The following is a 16,150-nucleotide window of genomic DNA, read 5'->3' as shown; positions in this document are numbered from 1 at the left end:
ATAAAGTTTTACTGTGACATGTATCATTATGAAAGAGCTGAAACGCGTGCAACTGTAACATGATTGATGATTTAGTTAAAATATTTGGTTCAAAGCAAGTTCCAGTACGTAATGGGAAAAGTGATGGATTACTACGTGACTATGAGAGGCATTTATAATGGGGTTCACTGAGGCTTACTCGTGCTCAATTAAGTTCCTTAAGGTATAGGTATTCATCAAAGAAATGCATGTAAAGCCCTTCTGAGTCTGTATTCAACCTTGAATCGACAAGGTTGAAAATGATCAAGAGATTAACTTACAAATAGAATTCATAACTATTTCTTCTTCATCTTCACGCAGCAGGCTGAGCTTCTCTCTTGCCTTGCTTTGATGCCATTAAAACACTCTCTCTGAGCCTCTTAGCTGCAATGACTCAGCAGTTGTTGTGTTTGTAAAGTTGTAATTCAGACATGTCTCATGCAGCTGGTTGTTTTGTTATGCAGATTTCCCTTTTATCTATTTGTTCCTGCATAATAAGCAGTGCTAATGCTTGCATCTCAGGGACAGGAGACCTGGGGTTGCCTGCTGCTATTTCATCTGAATTAACACATTTCCCAGTGAAGCAGATACATTATGATGCACACTTCATGTAATTGTATGTTAATACAATCAGAACCTCAATTTGATTCCTATTCCATCTGATGAACAACAACCTCAGCTAGGATTGCAGTAAAACATGATTTCTCTAGGCTTCACAAGACTGTCTGTTGCTTTGTTGTTGGAGCAAAGCAGTCGCAGGTCCATCCGACAGTCTGATGAATTGTGCAATTGTGTGTAATTGCCTGGCGTCAGATAGATAATAAGCAGGTTAGGATTGATTTGAAGTTGCCTTGTTGAAAGGCTGAAGCAACAGAAAAGCCCAGTTGCTGCATCTCGAAAATGTTGTGACGCTTTAAGACAGATCATTTTGCATTGCAGTTTAAATATTACATTTCTTCCACTATTGAGCAAAGGGAACTTATGAATTAAAAGTGTTGAAAGAACAATCAATGATTCAGTAATGCATAAATATTTACCAAAGATTTAAAAGTGTGTTATTTAATTAAAAAAGAGTACCAACAAGCAATTCATTTATCTTAATTTCCTTAATCAACTCACACGTTAATGCTTTTAATTCGGAGTCTCCAAGCATTGAATTTAAAGCGAGAACCACAAAGAACGACTTTGCTTACAAAAACTCTGCAGTGGTGCAGTTTGGGGTGGGGGGGGGGGGCAGAATTGATGACATTTTTTTTCTGGAAACTCAAATGCTAGGACTTGGGTCCTGACTTGTGAATTGAGTGCAAAGACTCAACACTTACTCGGGAGTTGTTTAAGACCAGTATCTTGAACAACACACATACGTCAGGTGAATGCAAACTAGTGGCCATCGGTCAAAATGTCAGGAACATGACAGCAGAGGAGACAGACACGGAACAACGTAATACGCTAAGTACTGGCACTCTACATTAATTGGCATGAGAAAGAGAGAATAATGATTAAAAGCAATTTAAATGTACTGTCCCAAGATCAGATAATGTATTGAAATCAACATATACATTGTGTGTACAATGACGACAGTGTTCTGGTTGTACCTGATGAAACACTAGACTTGGCATTTACCTTTAAAATGGACAGCATGCAGGGAGCAGTGCAGCAGAGGCTCCTGATGCACATATGAATGTCCTGGCTGCTCACCCAGAGCTCAGGGCAGCTCAGGAGAGGCTGGATAATTTATATCAGATGTCAGGCGCTGACACTGGCACATCCCATGCTGTTACACTAAGTGTGGTGCAGCAGGCACTCTGGATCCCAAGCATTACAGTACACTATCCTAATCCTGATCTTTTTGTTTAGTCGATGAACTTGCATCAGCCATGACATCTCTGTAAAGGCGTCGGTTATTATTTAAATCATCAGGAGGGGAGTTCATCTTTTGATCCAACTGTTCAGACACTCTGTCTCAAGTGCGCACACACACACACACACACACACACACACACACACACACACACACACACACACACACACACACACACACACACACACACACACACACACACACACACACACACACACACACACACACACACACACACGCACGCACACACACACACACACCCCCACACCATGAACTTTACACCACTTACTGTAGGTATTGGATGCAGGGAGTGAATAACACCCATGAGTGCGCAGATGGTTAACAATGGAGGAGACCAGCATCGACATCACAGACTGCATAAATCGATGAATCCCTCGCAGGCAGAGAAGACTACCTCCCTCTTTTTCCCACTATTGATACAAAAGCCTGTCTGTTTTTTTAAACGACCATTCATCAAACCTCCCGGCCATTACAGCTGACTGAGAGGATTTCTTTTCAAATAAGATTACCAGTCCTCCTTCTGCATCTGTTTACCATCCATCCTTGTTTTGTGAGTTGTTTGCTGTCCTAGTTTTGCCGTCATTATTGAACAAAGGAGAGCACACTGTGTGATGTGAACGTTAATCTTCTCTATCATCAGTCCGCTCTATTGGTTTGTTTGTGTCTTGTTGCACTCCTCTTTCTGTTTTTCTCAGTCCAGTTGTCAAGTTGGTGAATATCAACCCTCAGTAATAGAAAAGCTAACTCTTCTTGAGATTCTCCCAAACTCTGCTATAAATATGTCAATTCCGTGAAGCGTTTTGAGTGTGACTCCTGCAGTGTGATCCTTGGCCACTTTCCCAAAGCTGACTAAGGTTTACTTTATACAGGAATACATTTTCAAGCTGAGTACTGGCAGCTGGCCCTTCAATATGATGATGCCTGTGCATTATCACCTGCAGCTCCTGCGCTCGCCTGTGTGCCCTTGAGTGAAGCACTCGATAGACCCCGAGCTGTCAAACCTTAGCTGACCCTGAGCTCTGACAGGTCCTACTGCTAACTTCAGTTTGGTGCTACAGAGTCTTCCAGGAAGTCTGCCAACACTGACTCTTATATGTTTTACAGCCAGAAATAGAAAACAAAGTGTATAAAAAGTCTACTACATGAACCATCATAGTGCTGAAGAGTCTTCTGGTGTGTAATGAGCCACATATCTCCATGTTTTATCAACAGCTTGTTCTGTGGCCCCCTCAGATTGCCCAACACCTTTTTTTACTGCTTGAAGATTATTTAAATGTTACTTGAGCCTTGACAGATTGCAGGTTACATTACAATAGACGTCCATTCTAATTGTACTGTTTTGTGATGCATCATAAATGAGAGATTAAATAAAGCACTCATTTGTTTTGCCACGTTTTATGGTTTGCAGAACATGACTTATTCATTTGACCAACCATTAAACATTTATTGCACATTCAGTCATAAAATCTATCCATGTCTGCACTGTTAATGGTTGTAAAGTGTAGTGTTGATCAGATTAAAAATAATAATAAAGTCATGTTTAAAAGGGCTCCTCAGGTAGACGACTGTGGTTCTAACTTCACTTCTACCATTCACACTTGATAAATGAATTAATTATTAGAATAGAGTAGATTATAAACGAGGTACCTCATAACTGCATGCTCTACCTGAACCTAGTCTGCAGTATATTTTCCAAATGCTTCTTATAGAATTCATGGAATTTAGTCCAGACGCTCAGATAGTTACTTGGAAAACATTTTATACAGAAATGTAATCAAGCACAGCGATGTATAATTTATATCCGAGTTCTCCCACACTGAGCATCCTCTCCCCATTTATGTTTTCTTATAAAACCAAGTAAGTAGAAATCGATGTCTGAGCCGGATCCAGAGAGAATTGGGTGAGCGTTGAAGCTTGAAAATAGCCTGGTTCTGTGTGGCTGCAGATCTGGGGCTGCCACGGCTAATTCAATCTGTTGTCTCCAGAGCTAATGCCCCTGTAGCTCCCAGACATCCTGTTTGAGTTAAACTGGAACTGAAGATTCAATAAAGGGACCTCGGAGTCATTTTAAGATGGATACATTTACATAACACCTTGGCAAAAAGGTGCTGGGATGTTCACAGTAATATATACAATCGCAAGGCAAATATCACAAGAACATTTTCCACATAATTTATTCCTATGGCGCTGACAGTTGTATACATTTTCTGCATGCAATCCACTGAATCTGTCATACAGTCCATTGCTATTGCCTCAGTATATAAATGCTTGTTGCAAGTACAGTATATTAGACTACTGCAGACTGCTGATGATTACATTAAAAAGCATCATGTGATAGCGCAGGCAGAGTGGTGAATATGGGGAACCAACAAGAATATAGAAAAAAATGAGAGAAAAAATCCCTGACGTAATTGAATCTGCAATGCTGACAGCATCACACTTCAATTATTCTCACCCCCTGCCTGGGGCAACCTGTACAATATTTTATGGTGCTTGAAGGAATCTGAAGGCATGTGTTGTCGAGATATCTTGATAAATCTCATTAGGCTAACGATCCAGAGGAAGGGCGGTGTTAGTTAATTTGTCAGTAGTAAGAAGGGAGGGTTGTAATCTCCAATCAGTTGCACCAAAGCTCGTAAAAATTCTGCTAGTAATGCAAACCGATAATTGCTTTGTGAAAAGACTGACATTCATTTCCTCAGCACTTCTCTATTAACAGGTCTCTATGGCTCGGCCTAATGAGGTCTTTCTGCAGCTTTTTTTTTATTGAAGGTCCGAAGCCTCTTCTTTACTCGTTTTTTTCTGTGTTTCTTTTCCACAGAGTGGTGCTTGTGGAGAACATCCCGGAAGACATCTCTTTCTTAGAAAATGGTACATCCCACCTCCCCCTCTCAGAGGGGCTGTACAGCTTACTGGACCGAGCCATCCGAGCCGTAGAGATCGTTTCCCCGCTGTGGCTCCTCAACTCCTCCGATTATGAATCCAGCTTCCAGCCTGCTGCCAGACAGGTAACACCAGAGCAAGTCTACAGAGACTAGACTCTGCAGAAGATCTTTTCTCAGTATCCTCTTTGTCTCCTTGCCTCCTTTACACAATGATCGGTGGCAAGTATAGTACTACTCTTCTTGGTTTTGATAAAAGCTTATTTAAAAGAAAAACTAGCAACTACGTTTGTCAAATAACGGAAGGGGGAGTCAACATTTCGATATTGTCCATAACCTATGTGTAAAGTAGCATTTAATGTTGAAATAAAGTAAAGTAAAATTGTACTTCAGCACCTATAATAATGAATGTAAAGTGTGAAGATTGCATTAAGCATTAAGCTGTCCAACATTGTGGCTTTTAGGTTTTATCTCCACCCCGGCTCATTAGGCACACTGCACAGCTGACACATCATCTTTTTATCTTCAAATTACATTAAAGTAGAAATGGTTTTCTGCTTCAGACAAATTAAATGGTAAAGTCAAAGAAGACCAAAATGACAGAATGAGTTATATGTGATGAGACACAAATGATCACTAGAGCAGGAAATCAATAAGTGTCTCTGTAGAGTTGTAGGCCCGACTTGCTCGTAAAATAGTCTGGGCTGTTTTCAGGCTGCTTTAAGGGAGCTATTCATTTTGAAATTGAAGTGGATGTGTGTTATTGAGAGTTACCAGGCTCTGCACACACGCACACGCACACACACACACACACACACACACACACACACACACACACACACACACACACACACACACACACACACACACACACACACACACACACGCACGCGCACACACACACACACACACACACACACACACACACACACACACACACACACACACACACACACACATACACACACACACACACACACACGCAGATGCACACGCACACGCACACGCACACGTACACACACGTACGTACACACAGATGTGTTTTACAGAACAGAGCATGTCAGGATTAATGAAAGCCTGGGGTTGTTGATTGGAAAGTAATATTTCCTTTCTGAGGCCTCGGGCAGAGAGAGATAATGGCCTTTCCGCCTGCAGCACTCTGCAAAAAGCTGCCAAAAGATACAACTCATTGGGACCGGAAAATATAATATATTGTAAAGGCAAAGCTAGAAGACATAGACGTGGAGATGCTCTCGTAGCCGATGCGAGTCGGTCCTGCAGAACTATTTTAAGGTGCGGGGACTCAACCTAAAAGTTTAGCTGTCGTTAACTTTCTCCTCAAATCTTAAAACATTTAAAAATTCAAGATATTCCTGAACTGTGCTGTGCAATGCATGAGCATCTCACACGATTATACTGACTATCTGCAAAGATATGAAGGGTGCTTTGCTTCACTCCTGTTAAACTCAGACTACTTTGACTGTAACTCTTTTTTGCAACATTGTCTGCGTTAAAGCCTGAAAACAAGCCTACTAACAATCACTAAGCTAAAATGCAAGACATTCTCTTGGAATAAATACAAGTTAATGTGTGTATATCACAACATGGGGTAGGGTTATATTGTAATCTCTCAACGGGCACCAGTGGTTTAGTATTATATGTCATAAAAAACAGGGCCTATACACAGTTTATAGAGAATAATTTGTAGAGATATTCTGGGTTGTAAGTATGTTTAAAGCCTCAAGAACACTGTATCCCACCTCACAGCAATAGTAATTTCCCTTGGAAAGTATACTTCATAAAAACAGCATCTATGTGACTTAAGAAATCTGGTAGCAGTGATTTATATATTGTACATAGTTTAATGACTTATTTTTTTATTCAATGTTCTACAGTAGTAAAAAGTCTATTTTTGGGGCTATTAGTAATCACCGTAGGGAGCTGAAGGAACACAAAAAAGTGTTACCCACAAATATTTATACTTGATCAAAACAAAAAAGAAACCAGGCTTTGTTGGCTGCAGACAAAGGACGCCTAATCAACCAGCACATATTAGAGACAATCTAAGCAATATACAAGAATCTTGTCTGAATACAAAGTGCATGGATTTCACGTGGCAGCAGATGATTTATGGTGTGTTCCCCTCAGGGCAGGGCTCTGCTCTCCAAGCTGCAGGGCCTGAAAGCTCGAGGCATCCAGCTGAAGATCTCCAGCGGGATGATCGACTCCTCTGAGCTCGGGATGCTCGCCAACCACTGTAATATACATTCTGCCTGTCTGTGTTCAAACATGCTGCAGTTTACAGTAGCTCGGTCTGTTGGCTCTTACTATTTGTTCTGCTCATCTTTTCTTTATGTCACTCTCTTTCTACCTTTCTGTCTTTGTGTTAATTGTTGTATTGATTCTGTTTCCGCCTGATCGGCTTCAATCTTTCTCTTTGTCTCACATGTAACTTCTTTCACTTTAATCTTTCTTAAAGAGGATATATTCTGCTCACTTTCAGGTTCATATTAGTAATCTGTGCCTCTACTGTGACATGTCTCCATGCTTTAATGTTCAAAAAGCTCTTTATTTTTCTCATACTGCCTGTGCTGCAGCACCTCTTTTCACCCTCTCTCTGAAACCAGAGCCCAAGCTGCTCTGATTGGGTAGTCGGCCGGCCCTCTTGTGATTGGTCAACCGCTTAGAGATGTCCCGCCGCTTAGCCTATCACCTATAATGTGTTAGAGCGCTAGCCAATTGAAGCAGATGTTACATAGTGAAGTCATTATGTTAGAACAGTAAACACAGGAGTCTGTCCTTTGCTTATCTCTTTTCTCTCTCTCACTCTCCACTAACCCTAACCCTAACCCTTACTAGATGCTGAAGTCCACTATGTGAACACGACCGCGCTGATCAGAGGCAGCATCCTCTCTTCCTTCTGGGTGGTGGACAGGAAGCATTTCTACATCGGCAGCTCCAGCATGGACTGGAGATCCCTTGCCACAGTATTGATCACACAACACACACACAAAACACTAACTCGTACCTGAACATAATTATGCAAACACACAAATAAACATATAACAGTACTCATACTTAAAGATATGTGGAAGAACATGTCACATCTCAGTTATTAAGATGCAAATTGTTACATTTACAAATCTCACAATCTCTCAATTTCAATTCTCTGTTGTAATTTGGTATCCAACGGATAAACATGAGATTTAATTACAAAACAGGCTCTGTATCCCCTAATGTAAATTGCTTAGAAAATGTTCTACTGGCTCAGAATAAATATATATATATATATAATGTATTTGATATCTCCAGTCCTCTAATGCAAAAAGCGTTCCCTCCTGAAAACAACATGTCATGATTTCCTGTTAATTAACTTAAATGACACAAGATATTTATATATCTTTCAACACATGTAATATAACTCTTCTACTTTAAATAATAACTTAAAATCAGTGTTTTCAGGAGACTAAAGGATGAGGTTATATTTAAGGTTATATGTCAGACTCTTCAAAAGTCATAGGTAGTGGGGGGTGAGGGCGTTTAGTGGGGGCAGCCAAGGTGAGGTGATGCAAAAATAGAACAGCCATTTTTTCTTTCATCTTCTAGCTTCAAAGCTGAGAGTCTTGCATGGTTTATTAAAGCGGGGACCCATTTCTTAAGCATTTGTATCTATCTTCAGACACCTTGAGATACAAATGGCACTCTGCATGTTAGTGTGTTTTGTGGGGGATATTATAGGTTGTATCAAAGAAGACATTTGTAAATGGGATCGAAGCTTTGTTTAGGAATACTTACATCATGAAAACAAGGAAGGGAGAGAAAATATGTGCGAGCTGAAAAGCTGAAATCAACAAGTGAGTCGTTGAAATGAAAATGTGACAGAACAAAAAAAGAAAAGTGTGAACAAAGAGACAGTAAGATCTTCTATTACCCTGCTGATGTTGTGAAGATGGGCTATAATTGGATGACAGTTGCCAAGAGGAAGGAGCCATGAGAGTGTCGGATAGATGTATAAAAGTGTTTAAAAAAGAAAGGTTAAGCGAGATTACTTGGAAAGAAGGAAATCTGGTGTTGACATTGTGATGCACATCATTTTGTTGATCCTGAAAGTAATGTTCAGGATCATAACAAACATACTGATGTGAATGTTGGCTGTCGTCATTAATGATCTAACAGAGACTGTGTTTGTTCTCCAGAGGAAGGAGCTGGGGGTGTTGGTGTACGACTGCAGCTGTCTGGCTCTGGACCTCCACCGAGTGTTCAACCTCTACTGGGGGCTCCAGTACAGAGACTTCATCCCCTCCTTCTGGTCCAAGCGCCTCTTTGCCCTTTTCAACAGGGACGAACCGCTGGAGCTCACTCTGAACAATACAAAGGCTCAAGCCTACGTCTCGGTAAGTGACTGATTTCAATGTAGTTTTTAGATTGGATAACTCTCAGCAACTGTCATTGAGATTTAGGGTTTGATTTAGTTTCATCCAGGATTAAAATGATAAAATATGTGTTTTAATATGTTGTTATGTATACTCTGATTAAAACGTTTGCACAAGGTTTCACCTTAAAATTCATTTTACATTTTTGAATAAACCAAAAGTTCTGTGGGTGAAAAAGTAGGATGTTGGAAGCAGCCATCGTTAACAAAATGTGTTTCACCTGTGTTTCCTGTCAATACAAGTTAGATGTTTGCTGTGAATTGCTGTGTATTTCGGCATTTGTTAGGATACTAAAACTATATTGCTGTCTATACTCATTAGGAAGAGATTTCGGACAGAAAACACACCTGTGTAAATACCCACACAGGTGTTTCGAGTCACTGATTGATTAGACCTCAGATAAGGTTGCCAGAATGGAAATTAGGCAACGTGACGTCAACATTATGAATGATAAAGGTATATTAATTCAGACATCAAATGGACATGGGTAATATTGTTCACTGATGTCCTTTGCCTTAAAGTACTTAAAATGTAACTTTTTGCTTCATTCCCAGAATTTGTTAAAGTAATGGGGTTGAAAAACGCTTTGCATTCACGCTCGAAAACACATATTATGGCTTTCTTGCTCTAACTTTAAGTACAGCACACTCAAGTATTCCCATCTCCATTCAAAGTGACAGTTAGTTCAATGTTTGATGCTGAGTGTCTCTGCAGGACGCTGTGTCTTTCAGTGTCATCCGATTTCTAGAGATGATTGATGGGGATGTCATCCTACCTGCAGCAAATGTGGCTGAGCTGTCCGTCCCTAAAGATGAATATCAACACAAAAAAAGCGCATACAAACATGTAGAAGTGTCTGTCAGCAAGAATTCAAAGTGAAACTTCAAGACATGAGCACTGACAAACACCAACACACACACACATAAAACAAAGAAAGACAATCAAATTTGTGTAATTCTGGTAAAAGATCAAAATGATGAGAGCTGAATTGGTTATTTGAATGAAAACAGTTCTGAAAACTAATCATTCTCCATATTATTAAGATTTCCCTCTGAGTCACTGTGGTAATAAACATCTATTTACCAATGCTTTGACAATTGTTCCTCTTTTGAGCAGATAGTCACTGATTGTGCATCCTCTGATCATGCAATGCTAACCCTACTTGTCTTTGCATGACTTCTTCTCTGGCGACAGAGCTCCCCAGATGTTTTCATCCCCAAACATCGTAGCAGTGATCTTGAAGCCATTTCAAGGGTCATCCAGGAGGCCCGCCAATTCATATATATCTCCATCATAGATTACCTGCCCCTCCTGAGCCGCAAAACTCAAAGGTAAGAACCACTTTTTAATTTCTTTGGATGGGCTATTATCATTAAAAAATGCTATGCTTTGCTTCGGTTCAAGTGATTTAAACTCTTTGCTTGTTCCTGTGCCAAGTTACTGGTCTCGTATCGACGCTCTTATCCGGGAGGCTCTGATCCTGAGGAAGGTCCGGGTTCGTCTGCTGATAAGTTGCTGGGAAAAGACTCAACCACTTAGCTTTAACTTCCTCTGGTCCTTGAGGAGTCTGTGCATGGACCAGGCCAACTGCTCAATGGAAGTTGTAAGTACAAGCCAACATGGTATTTTCAACTCTACAGATATGCTTTATCGATGCTAACTGCAAAACTGTCCATGTGTATCTGTGTGTGCAGAAGTTCTTCAACCCCAGAGTGCAGAGCGATGGCAGTCTCCAGGGAATAAACCACAACAGGTTTATGGTGACAGATAGAGCCATTTATTTAGGTGAGCTCATCGACGACTCAACTTTATGACTCTGTCCTACATGCTCCTGCTCACCTCAAGCACACCGCAAATTGTGTTTTTTTCAGCTTGTTGAGGTTATGCATTGATCTCGAGTGGTTAGGATAGCCCATCTGTCAGGGTTAAGGACCTGAACAAACCGAGGTCTGTATCTTGCAAAATATAGACGCCTCAATAATCTAGTGCTTGAATGTTTAGCATGGTGGACCTTGTAAAGAAAAAAACGAGATTCATCATATTGCCCCATTCCAGTTTTGTATAAACTAAGCTAATCACCTCCTGGTTCCAGCTCTGTACTTAACACACAAACATGAAAGAGAGGTTCACTTTCACATAATCTCAACCATCTAACTCAAAAAGAAAGAAAAGTATTTCACTAAAAGGCCAATGATGACTATAAAAGTCTATCTTCAATGGTAGTATATTTTCATTTATCCAATGGCACTACATGACAATGTTTAAAAAACCTAATTCAGGTCATCTTGGTATGTTTTGTTTTGCCTTATTTGTTGTGCTACAAGGTGTTTTTGATACTGCAGCAACTAATATGTTTCTTGCTTGGTGTCCTGACAGGTAACCTGGACTGGTTGGGGAATGAGTTTACCTTTAACACTGGAGTAGGCCTGGTGATCAGTCAGCCAGAGGGCATCGAGGAGAGGAACTCTACAGTGGTGGAGCAGCTACGGGCTGCATTCGAGAGGGACTGGTTTTCTCGTTACACCCACTCACTGCAGGCCAACAAGAAGAACGTCTGCAGCAAACAGCAGATCAACAGGCTTGTGCAGGACAAACTTGGCCACCTGGACAATGCACCAATGCCTATCAGCGTAGACCTGCATGATAACAGACCTGCACCAATTAGACACAAACACCAAGATGATGGACAGGCCCATGTTAAAACAAAGCACCATGACGACAGACTTAGCAAAATTGCTCTGCAAGGCAAGGCCGATGGGCTGGAGCCAATTATAGACAGTTACCAAGAGAGGGGACAAGTCAAAATGAGCCATGACCTTGACAGCAGACAGCTTCAAATCAAAGGTAATCAACGAGACAATCCAATGGATCCGTCCAGTCAGTCAGCTGAGAGCAGCGGCAGCAGAGAGATCTTAAACGGGTCGCTGTGACCGAGGAGCTTAATGAGAACTACTCTCTTCCAGGTACAATGGACTGGATCTTTGTAGCAATTTGTTTTTGCCATTTTGAAAAACATTGAAGATATTTAAGTGATATTTGGTTTGAAGGACTTGATCAAGAACTCAGGAAGGGAAGTATGCTCTGATGCAATCTGGAACTTTTGAGAGATTTTTTAAGAATGAAACCAAAACATTTTGGTTGAGAAGAAACACTGGATAATACACATATACAAACGTACAACTTTGCTTCTTATTTAATCTTTCTCCTCTCCTTGTTGAGATCTCTCAAGCCAAGGAAACAGATTGAATCTTTCTGATTGCCTAATTATTATATGTCACTTTAGATGTTTGTGGCAGTCATTATTTATCACCCTTTAAAAGGGGAAAAGACGCCTGCATGAATATGCAGAGATTTGAAGCAGTGTAGCTACAATAGCTACATTTAGCATTTAGGAACACTCCAAAGCCATGGAAGATTTATACACACCTTCACATGTTGTGTATCTATTATCACCTCTTAATTCTGTTTGTGTAGCTCCAGCAGTATTCTGAATAAGTTGCTGTGCATTTAAATTGTTACTTCTAAAACTGATAACCTATTTATGAGTTATTCGAACAAAGCAACCTGAAACCATCTGTTCAGTAATGGGTTCAGATGCTCTAATGTCAAATTATATGAATACAAAACAACCCTGTGTGTATATGTTAACACAGATCCCAGTCATATTTTATATTTCATTTGTCGCACTAACTTTCTGATTTTAATTCCATTATTCCTGGAATTGAGCCCATAACTCATTTTGAGTTCTGACCCAGAGTTGAGAGGCTGGGGCTCTAAAGGAATTGATCACATCAGGACCCCCATGTTTTATCCTCAATACCAGAAGCACTAAAACACTGTACAGACAACTGGTTCAACAAAGGTTGAGGCGCCGTATATCTCTGAATAGCAGGTTGGTGTACAAGACAAATGCTTTTTTTAAGGGCGGTAATATTGAATTGGATGATGCACATATTCTACTCCATAACACCAAATATACTAAGGTGTGTATTTTCAATCAGACGCTGCCAGTGAAAAACGACAGCCTTCATTGGTTTTTGTGAAAGGCAGATGTTTTCCCCAGGAGGAAGAGGAGCTATAGATCTGAAAGGCTTCTTATAATCATTTAAGTTACCAAATATAAATCCTAGGAAAAGAAGATAGATCGAATGGGTATCTACTCTGCCGAATGCAATGTGATTTATTGAACAAATAAAGGAGCAGGTAGAAGAAGGGCCAGAGGGTCTCTGCTGTCCAATCAATACAATGCATTTTGAACAGAGCCTGACAGTTGCAGTTGCTGTCCTTTAATTTCAAGGACACTGTTACTTGTCTCCTCAGACTGATGTATTATTACCTTTACCGTGTGGAGGTAAAGGAAAAACGTAATGAGAGAACACTTTTCAATGAAAGCTGGTAGCAGCTTTTAATTGCATTTTTTAAATGTCTAATACCTTTACACACTCTTTGTGGCACTTTTTGCAACAATGCTTTTTTATGTTGCTAGAACATTTGTGTACTTCAAAAGCCATTAATCAAGGAAACATTTCCAGAAAGATAGCGATGTTTGATGAGAAATATGCTGAACCTGATACTCAGAGCTTTAACGTGAAAGCATGAGGTGAAATGAGTGTGTCTTTTGAAATAACTTATAACAGGAATAACTGTTGTTTACTTTTAAGGAAACATGTTAATTTCCAGGTTCACATTATATTTTCAGTTCCTAAATGAGCCAAATCTGAATAGCTTGTTGAATCCCATGTTTTTAAGCTTGTAATTACACCAGATACCCAAATGTATGTGCGCAAGAACTGCAAAAGTGAGGCTTTTATGTTATGTCCCCTTTAATTCTGTCACAAAACTGAAGTTTTTACAACAGAATGCATAAAAGGTTTGGCTGTAAGAATTATATATTGCACCATTGTTGTTGGATATCAGAAAACACACCAATAGACTATTTGAATCCGGTCATGATGGATAACTTCTGCCATCTAGAGGCTGTCTTGAGAAAAACATTTCTTACTTTCTTAACCAAAGTATTTTGAACAACTGCTGTCTATATGCCACTTCTTATGAAGCGTATAAACGGCAGCAGAGGTTTTTCCTGCACATTTTTTAACAATAATGATGTTGATAGCTACAATTTATTGGTTTGAGGTTATCAGAAGATCTTTTTTTAAAACACACAAATTATAGGTTGGAAGTAAATGTCTGATCACAAATAATTTAATGAATGCAATAGGTACATGTTAAACGATAACATGCATAAAACAAAACACAACTTCCCTTGCTTCTGTGTTTGCACATTTTCTCTTTCTGTATTCATTCATCAACTGTTTCATGACTTGTATATGAACCAAGCACCCTCATCTGTTTCATTTGTAGAACAGCTTCTCCATATAGAGTGAGTAGAGCTTGATGAGTATTATCTGAATAACAACATATTGTCTTGCAAAGCACTACATCAACACACTGTGCTGCTTGACAGCTGGTCTGGAGTCAGATTCAGTTTACGCTGCTATTATAGTATTGTTGCACAGGGGGCCGGAATGCTGCTAATTCACCCTGTACACCCGCTTTTAGTTTACATTTTATTTTCAAACTATTTTGATAATTAAAACATTGAATATTTTCCAGTTAGCAAAGGAACACAACTCAACCTTTAATCAGCAACTGTTTACAATCTGCTACTGCTACAAAAATAATAGGAAGGTTTACGTAACACACTTTTAAAAAACTGAGCAATATTTGCTGAATACCTTGTGAAATATACAGGATAGATGGATGAATATTCTGGATGGGTTTTAAGGTAGCTGCCAAGTATTACAGACTGACATACTAACTGCCTGGGACAATTTAAATGTTCACTGTTATACCTTTATTCTATTGAATTGTTTCGGCATGACTGCTGCTTGCATGCCCTGCCTTTATGAACTGTGCACAGAAGCTATGAGTCTTTTTAGAGATAATAATGATCATAATGAAAGCATATATACCTTTAAAAAACAAAACAACAAAAGGAATGTATATTTATTAAACACTCTTGATAATGCAAACTACTGAATTATATGATCGCTATGTTTTTACTCTTAATAAAAAAAATGTATACTCTAAGCTTTTTATGTGTGGGTGTGTTTGTGCTTAGTGTAAGTGATGTGTGTTTCCTTAACACAAAGGCTGTTAATTAAAGCAGGATGGCTTACCTCAGAAGTTAATCCTTACCGCACTGTGGCTGTCAGTCAGGCCCTGCGTAACCCTAATGGACCATTCCCTTAACCCAACTCACTGAAAGGTAAAAGTGGGACAGACATTTTAAATGCTGTATTTCAATCCACCCATACAAATCAAGATACAAACACAAGGCAACGTGTTGCTGATATGTATCAAATGGTTATATGTTTTTGTAAAGATGTGATCTGTAACTCATCCTCAGTGCATCCAAATGACGCCTGTTTTTTGTTTTTTTTATGGAATAAATTCAATGTTCAACCATTTCAGACATACAAGTTCAACATAGTGAATTTAAATAACATAAAATATATATATTTTAAACACAATGATAATTGAAACAATTTATAACATAATACCTGGATAAATAAACTCCATAAACATAAACTTGTAGGAAAATTAAGCATTATCTTTTCAATATTTTCATAATATTTCTTCATAGTATAACGATATTGTTCCTTTTTTAGTAAATATAAGTGCAGAGGTGGAAGAAGTACTGAGACCGTGTACTTAAGGTCAATTCTTAGTACTCATTATGCAGATTGGCCCTTTCCAGAACAATATATATGATATGTTTTACTTATTACATTACATGTTACTTGTTAGACACTTTTACCCAAAGGGACTTACTAAATACTGTGGGCAATACCCACAGGAGCAATTTGGGGTGAAGTGTATTGACCAGGGACACAATGACATGCTGACTGCAGTGGGACTCGAACCTGCTT

General features: G+C 39.4%; 1 protein-coding gene across 2 annotated transcripts in view; it reads left to right on the top strand.

The window, feature by feature from the left end:
- LOC307042301 (inactive phospholipase D5) overlaps nt 1–15,302 on the top strand; it is a 53,225-nt gene extending 37,923 nt beyond the window's left edge. For both annotated transcript variants that reach the window (XM_079686123.1, XM_079686124.1), the window contains exons 3-10: nt 4,722–4,908; nt 6,931–7,039; nt 7,642–7,769; nt 8,979–9,176; nt 10,410–10,546; nt 10,653–10,818; nt 10,910–11,000; nt 11,592–15,302. In XM_079686123.1, coding sequence (XP_079542249.1) covers nt 4,722–4,908; nt 6,931–7,039; nt 7,642–7,769; nt 8,979–9,176; nt 10,410–10,546; nt 10,653–10,818; nt 10,910–11,000; nt 11,592–12,145 — 1,570 coding nt within the window. In that variant the 3' untranslated portion in view covers nt 12,146–15,302. The remainder of the gene's footprint in view (nt 1–4,721; nt 4,909–6,930; nt 7,040–7,641; nt 7,770–8,978; nt 9,177–10,409; nt 10,547–10,652; nt 10,819–10,909; nt 11,001–11,591) is intronic.
- Nucleotides 15,303–16,150: the final 848 nt, after the last annotated feature.

This window comes from Notothenia rossii (genome assembly GCF_949606895.1).
Source record: "Notothenia rossii genome assembly, chromosome: 6".
NCBI lineage: Eukaryota > Metazoa > Chordata > Actinopteri > Perciformes > Nototheniidae > Notothenia > Notothenia rossii.
The sequence above is the reverse complement of the archived record's forward strand: the minus strand, read 5'-3'. Positions and strand labels throughout refer to the sequence as shown.